Below are 16,279 nucleotides of genomic sequence, written 5' to 3' on the forward strand. Positions count from 1 at the left end.
GATTCTAAGATCCGATTCTTTGTAGTGACTTAGAAAAACCCATTACTGTCTCAGGGAGTTGAATCTCTGCAACAGGGCTGGATTTTAAATTGACTGGCGGACCATACAGCTAATTACATTGGAGTAAAGAGTAGGATCATACCACAGGAAGAGACAGGAAGTGTACTGGTACAGACCAGGTACACACAGATGGCTGAAAACCAGCTATTAAATTGCAAGTGTATCAGAAAAAAAATAGAAGTTAGCTAATTAAAAGTGTCCCAATGCTCATGCTTTGGCTTTTATTTACTTGATGTGCTTGCTGTGGTTCAGTTGTTAAATGTTTTGATTCAAATATTTAACAGATCTAAATTTTCTAATGAAAAAGTTCATCAAATAAGATTCTTATAAGAGAAAAGAATAATAAAAAAAATTGCTAATCAACAAACCAACCACCTGTCATTGCAAGATTAGACTAGAGCTCATAGTGAAACTACGGCACATTCACATCAGCCTTTTTGATCCAAACCAAAGAAGCAGACTCGGAAAGTCCGCTTCGTTTGGGGAAACGTGAACGTGCCAAACAAATTTTGATCCAAACCAAGGAAGCTCGGTCTGCCAAAAAAATGCAGGTCTCTGTTTCTCAGTGGCAGACCAAATACAGGAAGCAAACTACCCAAAAAAAAATTGCTTCCTGCGTTTGTGTCGTAGCTTTGCATTGTGGGTAAATATATAGCAATCGTTTTCTGCCTCTGTTGTTTATACTGCGTCCATTGATGCAGTGCATAATACTTACATAAGACAAAATTAAAAAAAAAACAAAAAAAAAAACTCAACCAGAATGTTGGTTGATATTATAGTTATCTCTGATGATCACCATTATTCTGTGTGTTTCCAGACCATACATGTGTAAAGTTACATGAACATTGGTTGTAGATCTGATTTAATTTATTTTGTCTTTGATGCCAAAATAACAAAATATTTAAGCAGCATAAAAAAAATTCTGCAAAAAAGCCCCATTCAAACAAGATCACTTTTGCAATGTAAACAACTTTTGTAAATGTAAACAATAAATACGTATTACATATTAAGTTGGAGAAAATGGGTGGAAAAGCCCTTGGTGTGCTGTATTATAATTTAAGATGTAGACATTATGTTTGCTGGTGATTGGACAACAGTTAGAGCCTGATGAGTTTCCCATTTGTTGGTGGAAACTCACATCGAGCATTTTATAACATATGAGCTCGGTGATGACGGAGTTAGTTTTTTTTTTTCCCCCATAAAGTTGAAATGGCAGCACATCAATGAGGACTGCTGGGTTCAAGAGTACACACACAAACAGACTGGGGGTGGGGTGGGGGGGTTGCTGGATGGGCAGTTTTTCCTATACTTTATACGGATCCTGCTTTAAGAGGTCAGTCTTCATTCTGGGTCCGTTTTTACAAGAATTGTAATCTAATGGAAGTACGGTTAAGCACTTCATTTTGACATTAATATGAGTTATAATGAGGAACTTTCTGGCAAGAGCATGAAAGGTTAATTTATCACTGAATAAGCTTGTTTGATGGGCTTAGTGAAGTTTAAGGGGGTAAAAACGGGCAGTGTTTGCTGTATATTAGCTTTATTAGCTTCCATATGGACAAACTGTGTAACTAGAGATGTACAAAACCCTGATCTGGACATCGGATACATTCCAGCTCCAGAGTTGTTGTGAAACATTTACATTCTTGTTTTGTAGGTGTAGTTTCACATGAGGCTTTAGTATGCAGCAGCTCGCTATCAGCTATACAGCCCCAGTCATCCCTTATGTTTATAATTACATTAGACATAAGCAAACGATCTTCTGTCACTCTGGCACACCTCGTTTTAGCTGCAGATCTGCCCCCCCGTCCTCTTTGCCACCAGTTAAACAGACACTTTTGTCAGCGGTCACATTGAATCTAATTAGTTGCCTCTAAATCTGGAGCACATTTCATATTCTGATCATTACCGTGATGTTTCTCCTTCGTCTGCAGCAGAAGGAACAGTGTGAGAAACCGCCGCACCAAGTTTTAAAAGATAAAGTTACGGAATTTATGGCTGAAAAAATATTGGCAGCAACGTATCTGAGCGTGCTTTCTCCTGCTATGCATGATCATGCAGTTTGGTTGGGTGTGTTTTTCTGTTTGAAGTTATTGACGGTGCTGGGTCATACAACTACCCAGAATAATAGTTCTGATTACTTTTAATGGTGCCTATAAACATCTTGAACGCTTTATAGCACCAATAACCGCAGGATAAGTGATCCATTGCATGGTCAGTAAACTGTAGACCTTGGTTTAAAGCGTCTGAAGTGGCTTCAGTATCCAACATTTAGCTGTTTATGATTGAAGTCAAGCGAAGCGGAAGCTCAACGGCTCGAATTTCACCACTTGTCACTCGTATGATGATGACTGTACATTGGTTACTAGTTTACCTGATGACTCGTTCCAGTTAGACACAAAATGGCTGTAGGTTGAAACCTGTGATGTTTTCATTAATATTCATCTAGACTTGGGTATCTGTAGTTTTAACAACAACATACGTTCCTTCTCTGGAGTTTGAAGTTCAGCCACTTAGCAGTGATTCACGACCAGCTAGTGGTTTTGGAAAAGAGATGTTCCACCCTGCACTAGAGCCATTTTCCGACTTGTTCAGGTTTACCTTTGCACGTTGCTTTAGTTTCCACATTCCTGCCGGAATCACTGCTATTTACCATATTTTCTGCACCATAAGGTGCACTAACAAGCCTTTCATTTTCTCAAAATTTGACGGTGCTCCTTTAAAGACGGTGCGCCTTATGTGTGCACAGAGTTTCAAAATACACTGTGAAAAATCAAGTGAAGCAAATAAATTTAGAGCTTTTCATCGTTCTGGAGGATTAACAAAAGAACTCCAACCGCTGGACATTGGTGTAAACGGGGAGTTTAAAGTGAAATTGAGCGTCATGGGGTGGATGAGAGATGGCAAACACACCTTAACATAGACTGGGAGGCAGCGTCGGGAATGGATTGTGGATGCTAACGTATTTCCTTTGACTGTCCGAGCTTTCACAAAATCCGGTATTTTTGCTGAACAGCCACCAGCAACGAGACTCCGACAAGGATGAAAGAGAACCCGAAATGCTTGATGGCAAAATTGTCCAGCTGTTCAACTCTGACAACAGAAGATGAGGACTTTGATGGATTTGACAACAGATTGGTTTAAAAAAAAAAAAAAAAAAAAGTTTTTAAATGCGTACCGTGGTGGAATAAAGTTCAACCAAACTCACTGTTGCTTTCGTTCCTTTGTTTTATCGTGCGCCCAAAAACACGATGACTTGAGCAGCGCCCCTTGTGGCCCGAACAATACGGTACATTTTGTTGTCCTCCATTACCATTTCTGCAAAGAAGGCCGAAGTTACGCGTTTGTTTCTTTGTTTGCAACTTTACACAAAAACAGGACAGAAACTATGTATGGCTTCAACAAGAGGACTGGGGGGGGGGGGGGTACATGAAGGGTCTTCAGGGAAATTAGGTTGGGAACCACTGGTCTAGAGCACAGATGAATGCGATAGGGCAGAGACGTTGGTGAATGGTACGTAGGCTGTGGTACGTCGGGTTTATCAGCAGCGGGATGGGGGTGTAAGTGTGTGTTTTATCTGTTATTTATTCTCAACATTTTCTGACACACACTTTCCATCTGTCTGTTGATGGGAATGTGCACACGCACGACCATGTACAGTCAGAGAGGACACGCCGTCGGTTAAGGATAAATAACATCAGGCTGTTTAAGTTTAAACAGCGAGGTTGAGCGAGGAGGGCGATGTGTTCGGCGACATCAGGTTGATCATGCTGAAGTTAGCTTCTGATATGTCATCTACAAAAAGGGCGATTCCGCTGCTTTTCTTGAGGCTGTGAACATATTTGACCAGTTAGTGCTGAAAAACTAATATCTTCAAATTATTCTGCATAAAGATTCATGAACGTACTTTAGTTTGTAACTTGTGAAACCTTTAATTCTCTGTAAACGTGCAAATAAAGGGTGATTTTATGGTGCATATTAGACCAGGTCCTGTTGAAAAGCTGCAACACCCACAATGTTGAAGTCTTGACTACATATTAAAAAACAGTTTCGGATTTAGGAAACTTTTATTCTGTTTCTAATATTTAGATAAAATCAAGTTCAGTTTTAGTTTTAAAGCTTTTGTTAATCATGTATAAATCACACTTGTCAGACATATCGTATCTTTTTCTACTCGAGTAAATACTTATTTTAACTTGCATTTCTCCGTCTGGTTGCATCCCAGAGCAGATGAAACTCCTTTTATGGCTTTTTTCCTTTTAAGAACCTGTTAGGACTCTTTGATGCTGCACATAGTTCTTAAACTTATCAGTATGCACCTTGTCAGAGTGAATCTTTATTTTATTTGAAACAATAGTCTCATAAATAACAGGAGCAAGACCAAAGAAATCTAACCCTCATCTCAGGAGCTTTCATGGAGGCTGTCTTTGGCTTTTAGTTTCAAAGTGCCTTTTACCCGATTATCTAACATGAGTTGGAGAAACCTCAGCAGTCCCAAAGTAGGACACAGCAGATGGTAAACTGATGAACTTGTGCATTGATTTATTTTCTTTCCTGAACTGACATAATTTCATCCCAGCGATGTGTTTGACGATGTGCATCTGTGCAGGAGGATACCTGCTTCTATTTCAATGTTTGTATGCAGCGTGGCTCTGCAGAAACTGGGTCAGTGTGAACCTGATTCTTTGCAGAAAGCAGACAGTTTCAGCTGCAGCAACTATTAAAGTTGTGAATAATCCATCACATCAGCTCAGACAGGCCTCGCAGGAAAACACACACAAACACACAGGCTGTGTCAGAGCGTGCATGGTCAGGTGTTGCTTGTGCTAATGGGGGATGTCGCATCCCCTTACCTGACACTCAGGCCCCACTTAGCATTCAGGGCACTGGATGACTGAACCTGCAGCAGCATCAACACAGTCAGCACAGAAGATTTCCTTCAGTGCTACAATGTTGCTGCGGAGACGGCGTGCAGATTACAAAACAAAAGCAAAAACTTCATTTACATGAATATGTCGTTGAGTTGCTGGAGGTAGTTTAGAGTTCAAACAGAAGGCAAACTCTCAACCTCAAGCATCAATGTTTTATGTTAACAAACCCAAGGAGTTCCAGTTCCTAAAATAAACCTGGAGGAGAAGATGCTGCAGGGCATGTTGAGCTTTCTCAGGTTTGTCCTGGTTTCTGCATTTGTGACGTATAAAAGGAGGTTCGCTTTGGTTTCCCGTGTTGTAAACAGAGTTAAACGTTAGTATGTGCAGCAACACACAGCTTTAACGCTGATTTAAAGATGTGTGTGCTGAATCTGGGAGCCGTCTCGACTGTGATATGGTGGCTCACAGACTGGTTCTGTGAACTGGGACTGAACATGTACAGAGAAAACTTTAAATCCCTGAATCAGGGGTGTCCAAAGTCGGTCCTCGAGGGCGGATGTCCTGCAGGTTTTCCATGTAGCCATTTTCCGACATACCTGCATCACATTGATCAGATCCAACAGCCAATAACCTTCTTCATGGTTACTGATTCATTTGAGTCGGGTGTGTTGGAGCAGGGATACATGGAAAACCTGCAGGATTGTGGCCGTCGAGGGCCGCCGTTGGACACCGCTGCCTTAAACAGCTGCCTTAAACAGCTGAAAGGAAGATGCAGCAGTGCCACAATAAATATTCCCCAGCTGGTTAAGATCAAGGTGTCATTTTGTGGTTTACTTTGGCTTTTCTCTTCCTCCATCCTCCTCTTCATCAGCTCGGAATAATATTGGGGGAAAAAACACAAAAGGCTAAAGCGAAATACAAAGGAGTAAAGCCAAAAGCGGTCAATAAAAATAACAGCTACCCAGCTGCCTCTCCCAGACATTAGCCCAAGTGAAAGTGTACCTTTTAAAACTTTGCGCCCCCCCACATGCACTAACACCCACACACACACACACACACGTCTTCTATACAGTTTTTCACAGAATAAAAAGGATTTTTCCAAACTACAACTGCAAGTTGGAGGTGTTTCTGCTGTTTAATTTTCATAAAATCCAATCAGCTGGACGAACTGCGGCTTGGTCCGTGTAGCTACGTAGCGTTGCTGCTAAGGAGGCCTTTCTCTTTATTTTCCTTTTAATTCCCTGTAAAACTGCATTCCGCTGTTTGGCGCCGTCTTTCCCTGACATAATACCAAACGTCTTTGGGATTGTAAAACAAAAGTCTGGCCTTTAATGAATTCAGGATCCTTCACTTGTTTAGTTTCACAGTTTTCAAACTATCGAGCCAAAAAGGACGATAACTGTATAATAATTGCGACCCCCCCCCAACATGTGATATCTATTAAATGGATCATCTTGCAGCATCTTCTAAACACAAGGCTGGAAAAGTGTCCGAATTTTCATGAATGAGGAGGATAAAGTGGTTTTTGATGCATGCAGTTCACTTCTGTAACACATTCCCAAATCAGCTTCACTCATGGAGATGAGACCAGATTCAGGTTTTTACATGTGTTTGTTTTTACAGTTGTCTGGTGACCCTCCTGACATGACCCCCAGTTTGAGAGCCGCTGGTTTTCTAACCCTTGTCCGGCTCTGCTAGTTGCTTTTTCTTGTGCAGCGTCTGTTAAAATGTCTGGAGAACAGAGTTGTCTCGTCGGTGAGAGGCTCTGATCCGGCTCTTCATGCACTGGGAAGCTTTTACTGAACTGCAGCATTATTTCACAGAGCCAGTTTGAAAGAGCGCTCCCCCTCCTCACTTGCCAGACTCCGTACAGTGTTGCTAGGCAACCGTAGCGTGAGTGAAGTGTGTGCGAGAAAGAGACACAGAGGAAGCTGTGCACCTTCATGGTTCATGTGCAGCAGCTCTGCAGACGGAGACGTAAACCAGAAAATATAGAGGGGTGAGGTACTGGTGGTTGGTGCGGGCGGGAGAGGGGGGGGTCGGAGCGTTGGTGTGACGTCAGCGATAAACGTGTGTGTTACTACATGCTATCAGCTGCTTTAGGGTCCACCTCAGCCCGACTGCACACCTATGTAGTGATTACGCAAGAAGGATGTCGGGGGGGGGGGGTTGTTTCCATGGCAACAGCACTGACAGGGGCTTCAACCTGCTCAGGCAGATATGAGAGCGGAAGTGTGTGCTTATTTTTTTCCAGCCGGGGTTTCCGTGAAGCAGTGTGTTGCAGCTCTGTGGTGTGTGTGTGTGTGTGTGTGTGTGTCGAGCGAAGTCGTTCCTGTTGCTTCAGTCGGAGCCGGCGTCACTATAAACACATCCTCAGTCAAACTCAGCCACGCAAAAGGAAAAGAAGAATGAGGGGGGGGGGGCTCCATAGAGAAATCCCTCCTCTGTTCGATGCATTGATGATAATCCACAGTGAAGGAGCGTCATGTCTGTCGGCCTATGCTCCCCCCCCCATCTCATCCCGCCTCACAGCTGCCTTCAGCTGGGTCTCTTCAGAGGCTTTATGCTGTTCAGCATCTCGCTGTGGTTCACACCGACGTCTCACTCCAGGGCGAAGCTTCTACACGCCGCAGCAGGACGCAGTGAAAATGATTCCACACAACGAGGCAAATTTACTGTCTGGCTGCTAAAACCCAAAACTGTTTAAAAGTCTCAGTTTCATCCTCATATCGTTGTCTTTTCAGTCTTTTCATGAGAGCTCCGCTGCAGACAGCGGCATGATGTCCGTGAAGACCAGGAGGTCTCTGCACATGCTGGGACGCAGCCTTCCTAGCATGTAGCGTAGCAAGACCACTGTCTCATCAGTGTGGGACAAAATGTGGCAAACAATAGAAAAAATCATCAATCATGTGTCTTAAATGAGTCATGAAGGTCCTGCTAGTTTCCATGGAGATGAAGAAGGTTTTAAAGGGAAGTTTTCACCATCTTGGGCTTCTCTTCTTTCCGGATCCTCTGAGGGGAATCTGGGGTTGAACCTCCGTCCTCCTGGCTGATGATGGACAGTCATGTCCGTCGTCGTCCAGACATGTTTACGTCTGCAACACCGTAAAACATCTGTTTACCTGCTCAGCTTCGCTTTAGCTTCTGCTGTTGTAAATCTGTCACGTCTGTTTTCTCCAGATGATACGAACAAGCCTCCATTCCTTCGGTCGTGTCCTTTCAGATAAATAACCTTATCAAGAAGAGCTGAAATATGCTGAGAATTACACAAACTTCTGGCCTTTATCGCCCTGCAGAGCACAGACAGGAATGTCTCCTCCTCCACACACTCCTCTCCTCTGCTGCAGAAGAATGGGAGATGTTGACGGCGCATGCCAGGATCTTTTGCTTGGATGTGTTTAGCTCTCAGTGACAACAAGTCGCAGATCCCAGTCTGCAGTCACCAGCAGCTGCTCTCTGCCGAACAAACCAGCCATGAAGACTGCTGTGACGCTCCTTCTCTCCTCTTTCTCTCTCAGCCATGGAGTTCCATGAGAACCTGCACGACCTGGCTGTGAAGGAGGGGCTGAAGGGCAGGAAGCTGCACAAGGCGGTGGAGAGCTTCACGTGGAACATCACCATCCTGAAGGTGAGATTTCCTCAGATGCCACACAGATACACATGAAATGTTCCTTCTCTCCTCCAAACACGAGTTGGGCTGCAGATTCAGCAGCTGCTGAAGGAAACGTGCGTCCAAACGTTACACCTGCATGATGTTCAGCAGAAAACCGACGCATCGGTCGCTCATTAAAACCGTGAACATTCGTAGAATCATCGGCAACATTCGAGTTGTTGAGTATGTGAAGCACGCTCCCGTCCTGTTTCCTATCCAGAGTCGGGTCAGCAGGTTCAGGAACCACCTCCACTCGTCCTGCTGCTTCACAAAGCTGCAGTAACTGTTTGACCCGCTGAGACCAAAGGATGTCATCCTGATCAAATCAGAGCTGTGTGCCACGAAAACAGTTGCTGACTCACCATTTCACATCTTATGACTCATTTCTGTCACATTTAGAGTCTCCTGTTACTCTACTGTCTGTACACACACACACACACACACACACACACACCCAGCCCAGCCCAAGCCAGAGCCCACTTGTCACCACAGGGGTGTGTGTGGAGAAGGTTCCTGCCATGACCGTGGTGCTCCGCCAACACGTGCTCGGGAGAATTAACCTGGAGAGGAAGCTGCAGACCTACCACGTCCACGTCTGATTGGCTGGTTGCTCGGCGGCCGACCAGGAAGTTCTGCAGCGTCCCTCTGACCTCACCGCCTCCCGCTCCATCTCCAGGCTCTGATACGAGTCCTGACCTGCTCCGGCGTGCACATCCTTCCACCTGCACAACACTTTCCTACAGCTCATATCAAGCTTTTATTTACACTGTTTATTAATTGTTTCCTGCACTGACTGTCGTCGTTGTTTTTACACACAGTGGAGTCGCAGCTCTAGTGTCGTTGCTCTGCTACAAGGACAACAAATCTCTCTCTGTAAGGGACGATGGATGATTCAGGCCACGGTGCAGTTTTTCAGCCTCGGGACGCTGCTGGAGTTTTTAGATGTGTTGCAATGTGGATGATGGTTGTTTGTTTTTACTGTTAATAGCACAATATGACCTTTCACCTCTCTGTGGCGTGAAGTCTCTCTGTCTCAGCCATGCAGAGCGGCGACTGTGTGGAGGAACATCAGCTTCTGTCTGTGCGTTCACCGCAGCACCTCTGACTCGACTTGTCGCTTCGCTCAGACGGTCCAGTTTGTTTGGGGAGGCGGGAAACGAACCGATGTGGATCAAAGAAGCAAAGTGACCACGTGGCATTAAATGCAGGATTTTAAACTAAAGAGAGAAATCCTGGAAACACAAGAGATCAGAGAAACCGTGTTGGACAGGATGCATTAAAACTGTTTTCCTTTCGGTTTTATTTTAGTTCCAGAAGATACAGAAGTGATCACATGGCCTCCAGCGAGATGTCTGCTGATGTGAAAAACAAAGAGGACGTTTCCTAACTTCACTTGTTAGAGAAAAACACACACGTGTGTGTCGGCCAACAGCTTTCACACGTCTTTTATGGGACCTGAAGTTTTGGTCTCTAGTTTGCAGGAGCTGGACTGGTCTGCTGTCCAGGCTGGACATGAGACCAGTTGCCGGGTTAAACCAGAACAAACAGGCCGACTTTCCACGTCGACGCTGCAGTTTGGCTTTTAGAGTTTATTCATACAGCAGACCTGAAGTCTCAGGCAGACGAACACTCGTATGGAAAAGTTTTTTTTTTTTACTGCTCTCACCCTTTGTGTCTTTACCCCTCAGGGTCAGGTGGACCTTCTGAAACATGCCAGAAGCGAGGTCCAGGAGAACCTGAAGCAGATCCACTACGCTGTGCTCACCTGCAACCTGAGTAAAGGAGGAGCTGCGGGTGGCTCCTCCAGCTCCACAGACTCCAAAGGCAGGCGCAGCCTGGAGGCCATCCCCGAGAAGGCCACCGGGGAGGAGGAGCTCACCGACGAGGACAACTGAAGGGTCGAGTCTCCGGGCGCTCCCCCGGAGCCCTCGTTAGGACTTCTGTAAACTCAAATCCCAAAGCTCTTGCTCCTTCAATCCGTTACCACTCTGTGTCTTTACCCAGGCCTCATCGCTCCACATTCCATCACAGACAATCCCGTCTCCAAAGCACAGCCGAGACCTCTCAGACCCTGGGATTGTCATCACCTGTAAAGATTCCACCAACAAGCTCAGATTTCCCACGTTTTTCCAGTCTCAGCCAGTTCGGAGAGCTTTGGAAGGTTAGAAACTTCATTTGCGACGCATCTTATGCTGCACAGCCTCCTCTTTCATTCGTAAAACATCACAACTTTCCCGTTTGTCAGCTCCTGGAAGAGCCAGGAGCAGAAGGGAGGAAACTTCCAGCCACCAGACTGTTTCAGACTTTGACTCCACTGTTTGGAGACGGTGCACTTCTCACCGGACCAGATGTTTCTCACCAGAAGACACGAAGAAGAAACAAAAAAAAACAAGGCCTTGGATTGTTGCAAGAGATTTCTTAAAGCACAAATTTCTGGAGTTATGAATGTAACGGGACGGAAAAGCGTCGGCAGAAACAGGAAGTAAATAAAGAGGATTAAAGAGTACCGAGCCGTTTACAAAACTGAACCTGTCCCTGTTCTTGTCTGCCAAAATAGTCGGATACTATGTGTATATATGGAGTTTCCTGTTACCTGTTTTTCTGCAGAGTGCATCCTTTTATTATTATATACTTGGAAGTATAAGATTTATTTTATAAAAGATTTATGAACATGTGGAGATACAAAGTTTTATTTGTGTGATTATCTGATAACGAGGTTTGTGATAAATAATGGCGACCAGGAGCAGCTGCGAGGCGTGGAACCAGGGCGAAGCAGGGAAGAATGTATTCATACTGTATGTGTGGCGCAAGAAGCAATCGGCAGAGTCTCAGTATTTATAACCAGCATGAAAGGGAACCATGACCGGACGTTGGGTGATTCAGGGCAGCGAGTTCCTCCTTTTTGTTAGCACGGTGCATTGTTTCAAGGCGCTGAAAAGGTTGGTTTTTTTTTTTAAACCAGAGTCAACATTATGTTCAGTCTGTCCGTTTTAGTTTATTTTTAATGTTTTTAGAGGTCAGCAGCTCGTTATTTAGAACCTACCAATGAGAAGCCATCTCTGGCTGTGAAATGTTACAAACTCCTTCTGCTGTTTTTATGTAAGTAAGCGTTTGGTTTTACTGGGAACTTGTGATGCAGCTCACAGGAAACTGGTGGGTATTTTTAGACCACAGACTCTGAATAGGACGGTGAAAACCAAACAAACAGTAAATCATGCAGTTTGTGTTATTAATCATATAAATCTGCCTCACCGCTTCGTTTCAGCAGAAGACGGAGAGTTTCGTCTCCTCGGACGGTTAGACTCGTCCATTTTCAGTCCTCGACATCGACCATCCTGCAGCCCTTACATGCATCTCTCCAACACACCTGAATCTGCATCAGCTCTGCAGATGCTTGCTAACAAGCCATTCATGTGATCCAGGTGTGTTCGACACGCCTGGAACTAAATGTTGCTGGATGGTAGATCTTCAGAACTGAACTCTGGCACTCCTGATCTGAAACAGAGCAGTACCACCTGGAATCACAGGGGCAGCGTTGAGTTGTACAGCTGGCATGCAACCAGAGGAAGAGGAGCAGCAGGACAAAGATGCGGTAATCGCCAAATAGAAAGCACCCAAAAAACATGCAGAAGTTGTTTTATTAACAGCAAAAAAAAAACTTTTTTACAATTGTTTTCTATGTCATTGGTGTTTTTGGACGGTCGTAAGTGACTTTATCATGGTGTTACCGTCTCATGTCAAAACGCGAACTGTGAACTCAACGCTGCCCTCTAGTGGATGATCCAACTTAACAACCATGGCGGTCTAATGAATGAGACGAAGAAACGTGTCTGTTTACGTAGGCAAAGGAGCATAAATAGGTCAGTTACTGTAACGTAGAAAAAACCAAACTCAGCGTGTGAAAAACAAAAACTTAACAACTCTGTAAGGATTAAAACTCAGGTCTGAAGAGACTGTTTAATATTGGCTTCAAAGTAATAACACCTTCCCGACCATTCCTGGTGAGAGACAAGTATTTAATGCATTTAGGACGCAGTTATGTTTGCCGCATTATGTTTGCCAGCGAAAGCCGGCAGCATCAAGCAGAGGAACGTTTTGTTTGCGTTTCATCCTTCACACTTGTTGATTTAAAATGTCACATTAGGAGACATGTTTCTGACTTTAATGATTAGAAACTCACGGTTTAATCCAACTGCCTCGCAAATCAACAAAGGTTAAGAAAAAGAAACATCAACGTTGCTTCAAAAGTTGCAAAGTCTTCAAGAAAAATTACAACTTTTTCTTGGGTTAAAGGACTAATCTGAACATTTTCAATTGCTTCCCGTTTTAATCTGCAAAGTAGTGTGAGAAAAATATTGAACATGTTATTTGTTTTTCCTATAAAATTCTCACTTGGGAACTAAGTGAGGTGAAAACTGTTTTAAAAGATATAAAAGTTACAACATTGATATTCATTTATTAGGATGTGCTTAAATTAATGGAATGCCATGTATTCAATGTTGCACAAATAAAAAAAAAAAAAATTTTTTTAGAAGTAAATAGCTGATGTAGCTCAATGAAAAACTTTTGTCACCTAAAAATATTTTTTAAATTATGACCAATATTTACACTATTTCATTTACTGTACATATCATAGCAAAATTAAATAAACGTTTACCGTACATGATGTTCTTTTGACCTGATTGAGCTGAGAAACATACCAAAATCTAATCAGTTTTTAAAATGCTAACTAGCAAGTTGTCACTTTTGCTAAATGCTAATTTGTCACTGGATGCTAACCTTACGTAGCTGTAAAACATTTAGCATCAGTGCTAAATGCTAAGCTAGCATTGATGCAAAGTTAGCTAGCATCTACAAAGAAAAGAAAGGAAAAATCCCCTTTGTGCAGGTGCCTGCAGGTCTGTCCACACTCAAGATCTACTAAAATACTTTTTAACTTACTGGATTTGTCAGGTACAAACAAAACAAACATGGTAACAGCAGGAGAGTTTTTATGACGACTTGTGATTCCACATCTGGTCCATTTGGTCCCCAAAAAGCCAAACCACATTGACCTTAAACCAGCTTCTGGTCTCCCTGACCATGTAGACCAGCGATCACCAATCCTGGTCCTCGAGGACCGGTGTCTTGCAGGTTTTCCAAGTGTCCCAGCTGCAACACATCTCATTCAAATCAGTGTGTATTTAGCAGACACGAGCAGAGCTTGTCTGAGTCGGAGACGGGACTTTTCTTGCAGGGTCACTTGGAAAACCTGCAGGGCGCCGGCCCTGGAGAATCAGGATTGGTGATCCCTGATGTAGACTCTGGACCAGCAACAAACACTCATTAAATAAAACAAAAAAAGACATACTGTTGTCACTTCGGAGACGATGACACCATAACGCATGCAGGAGGTTACATTAGCCTAGCTTAGCATCACACCTCCAGAAAGGCAGTTATTGTGCTCATAGTTAACGTCTGCACATTATTAGCATTAATATGTACAGAAACAAGAGTGGATCTGGCTGAAAATATAACAAATTATTCTTTTATTCTTGAGATCATAAAGATAATTTAACCATGAGAAGTTCATTTTTCTCATAACCTTAAAAAAATCAGACCTTTTTTCTTATTTTTGCCGCCTGCTTGTCCGAAGACAACGGTGGCCGTCTTCCAGAGATCACAAGATGATCCACAAACAGTTTCGCATCTAATTTTAGTAAATGTAATTTTTCAGATTCTGAAATCCCACAACTGGGTGATGTTAAGAACAGATGGGTAAACTGGGCCAAAATGGCCGTTTTGGCAACCTAGCCGGAATGAAACGTACTAAAACTTCTAATTTTGTTTCTCTTCACTTTACAAGGTTTAATTTAGCAGAAATTATGTTCATATGTTCCATGAGCATCATTCCAACGATATTCATATTCACTTTTTTAGGCAAGTCAGAAACTTTTTCATTTGTGATGTCATTTCATTTTATCCTTCACAAGCAACACACTTATTGATATTTATGGATGTTAATCTTAAAAGTTCTTCTTTTTACAATGACCTAAAAATATCCAAATACTTTGTTGCAGAGATGTATGTATGGATGTGCAAGAGGCTTAAAAAATAGTCAGAGCTCTTAAGATTAAAATAAAACTATTTATTGGGTTACATCAACTATTTAAACTATAACATCTTGGATTTATTTTGTGTAATTATTGATTGAAATGGCATTCCAGATTAAAAATTAAACTGGGATTACACAAACTGGTCCTTTAACTGAACCATCCTCACACATACAAACAAATACTGATATTCGGAGAACATGAACACAACTTCAGGAAGTTTATTTTTCTTTTTGGTGATTAAATGTTGATCAGAGAATCTGTGAGCAGCGTTTTTTATTGTAAACTCTGAAAGCAATACCTGCAGAGGAGCTGTAGTCCTATTTCAGCCCTGAATGTTTGTTTGCGGTAGTTTCTTTTGTCCTCCTTTGCGCGTGCAACATTGTGCTTTTTGGTTTTAAACTCTGTCGTCGCTTCACGGCGAGCTGTCTGCATTTCAGTGCTGTGCCAGTCAACGTGCTAGTAAATGTTGTTAAAGATGACAAAAAGAAGAGTTTCAACTGTATTACAAATCTCATCTGTCAAATTAAAGAAAAACAACCTCAGAATAAACAACGCTTGGTCTGATGTTTTGTGTTTTTCATCACATTTTAAAAAATGTATTCAGTCACACAAGTGTGAGGAGCGTTTAGAAATGTGGAATCTGGTCATCTGCTCTCCTCCTGCCCTGTTGAGTTATTTCCGCCCAGCAACAAGAAGTCGATACTCCGATGGACCTTGGCCTTTAACCTCAGCTGCAGTCAGCGCTGCGTGTTCCTCCACTGTGAGCAGTGATGTAAAATATGGAAATGAAGTACACTCACAGGATGTGGAAGTACGACAAGGACAAAAGAAACACACGTCAAAAAACATTCATGTATATTCAGACATACATATCTGCAACTATATATACACAAACATGAATCCATAATATACATGCATAAAAACATAGTAAAAACCTGCATAAGTACGTACGTACGTATATACATACATACAGAAACGAGTACATGCTTAAATTTATGAATGTATTATGTATATTAAGTTTGTATGTCTGCATATACATAAATATGTATATGTATGTTCATGTTTATGCAAGTACGTGCTGACATGTCTGTATGGATGGATAGATATGTGTATGATTATCTTTACAAGGATGTGCTTTCATATGTATGTAAGTACGTACTTGTACATATTTCGTACATTGCACACATGTACTGAAATATGTATAAATGTACATGTTTACTAGTATATGCTTATGTATGTTCATTTTTACAAGTATGTATTTACAAATGCACGTCTACAAGTATGTCGGGACATACTTGTAAACGTGAACATACATACACATGTCAAAACATTCTCGTAATTGAGAAGATACATACTGTACATATGTAAATTGATATTTGTAAATGTGAACATACACTACTCACAAAAAGTTAGGGATATTTGGCTTTCAGGTGAAATTTATGGAAAATGCAATATGTTCATGCTACAGTGATATAATATCATAAAAGTAAGACATTTAAGTAGAAGGATGCACTACTGATTTCCCCATCTCAAAAAATTCATTCAACACAAAAGGTAACAATGGTAGTTACACCACAACAAAAAATTTGGACGTCTCAATA

General features: G+C 42.4%; 1 protein-coding gene across 1 annotated transcript in view; it reads left to right on the forward strand.

Annotated features, from left to right (window-relative positions):
• plcl2 (phospholipase C like 2) overlaps nt 1-11,308 on the forward strand; it is a 57,750-nt gene extending 46,442 nt beyond the window's left edge. The window contains exons 6-7 of the mRNA XM_079240699.1: nt 8,450-8,559; nt 10,272-11,308. Of these exons, the coding sequence (XP_079096825.1) occupies nt 8,450-8,559; nt 10,272-10,478 (317 nt within the window). The 3' untranslated portion in view covers nt 10,479-11,308. The remainder of the gene's footprint in view (nt 1-8,449; nt 8,560-10,271) is intronic.
• The last annotated feature ends 4,971 nt before the right edge of the window (nt 11,309-16,279 follow it).

The sequence above is a fragment of the Telmatherina bonti genome (assembly GCF_933228915.1).
Source record: "Telmatherina bonti genome assembly, chromosome: 5".
NCBI lineage: Eukaryota > Metazoa > Chordata > Actinopteri > Atheriniformes > Telmatherinidae > Telmatherina > Telmatherina bonti.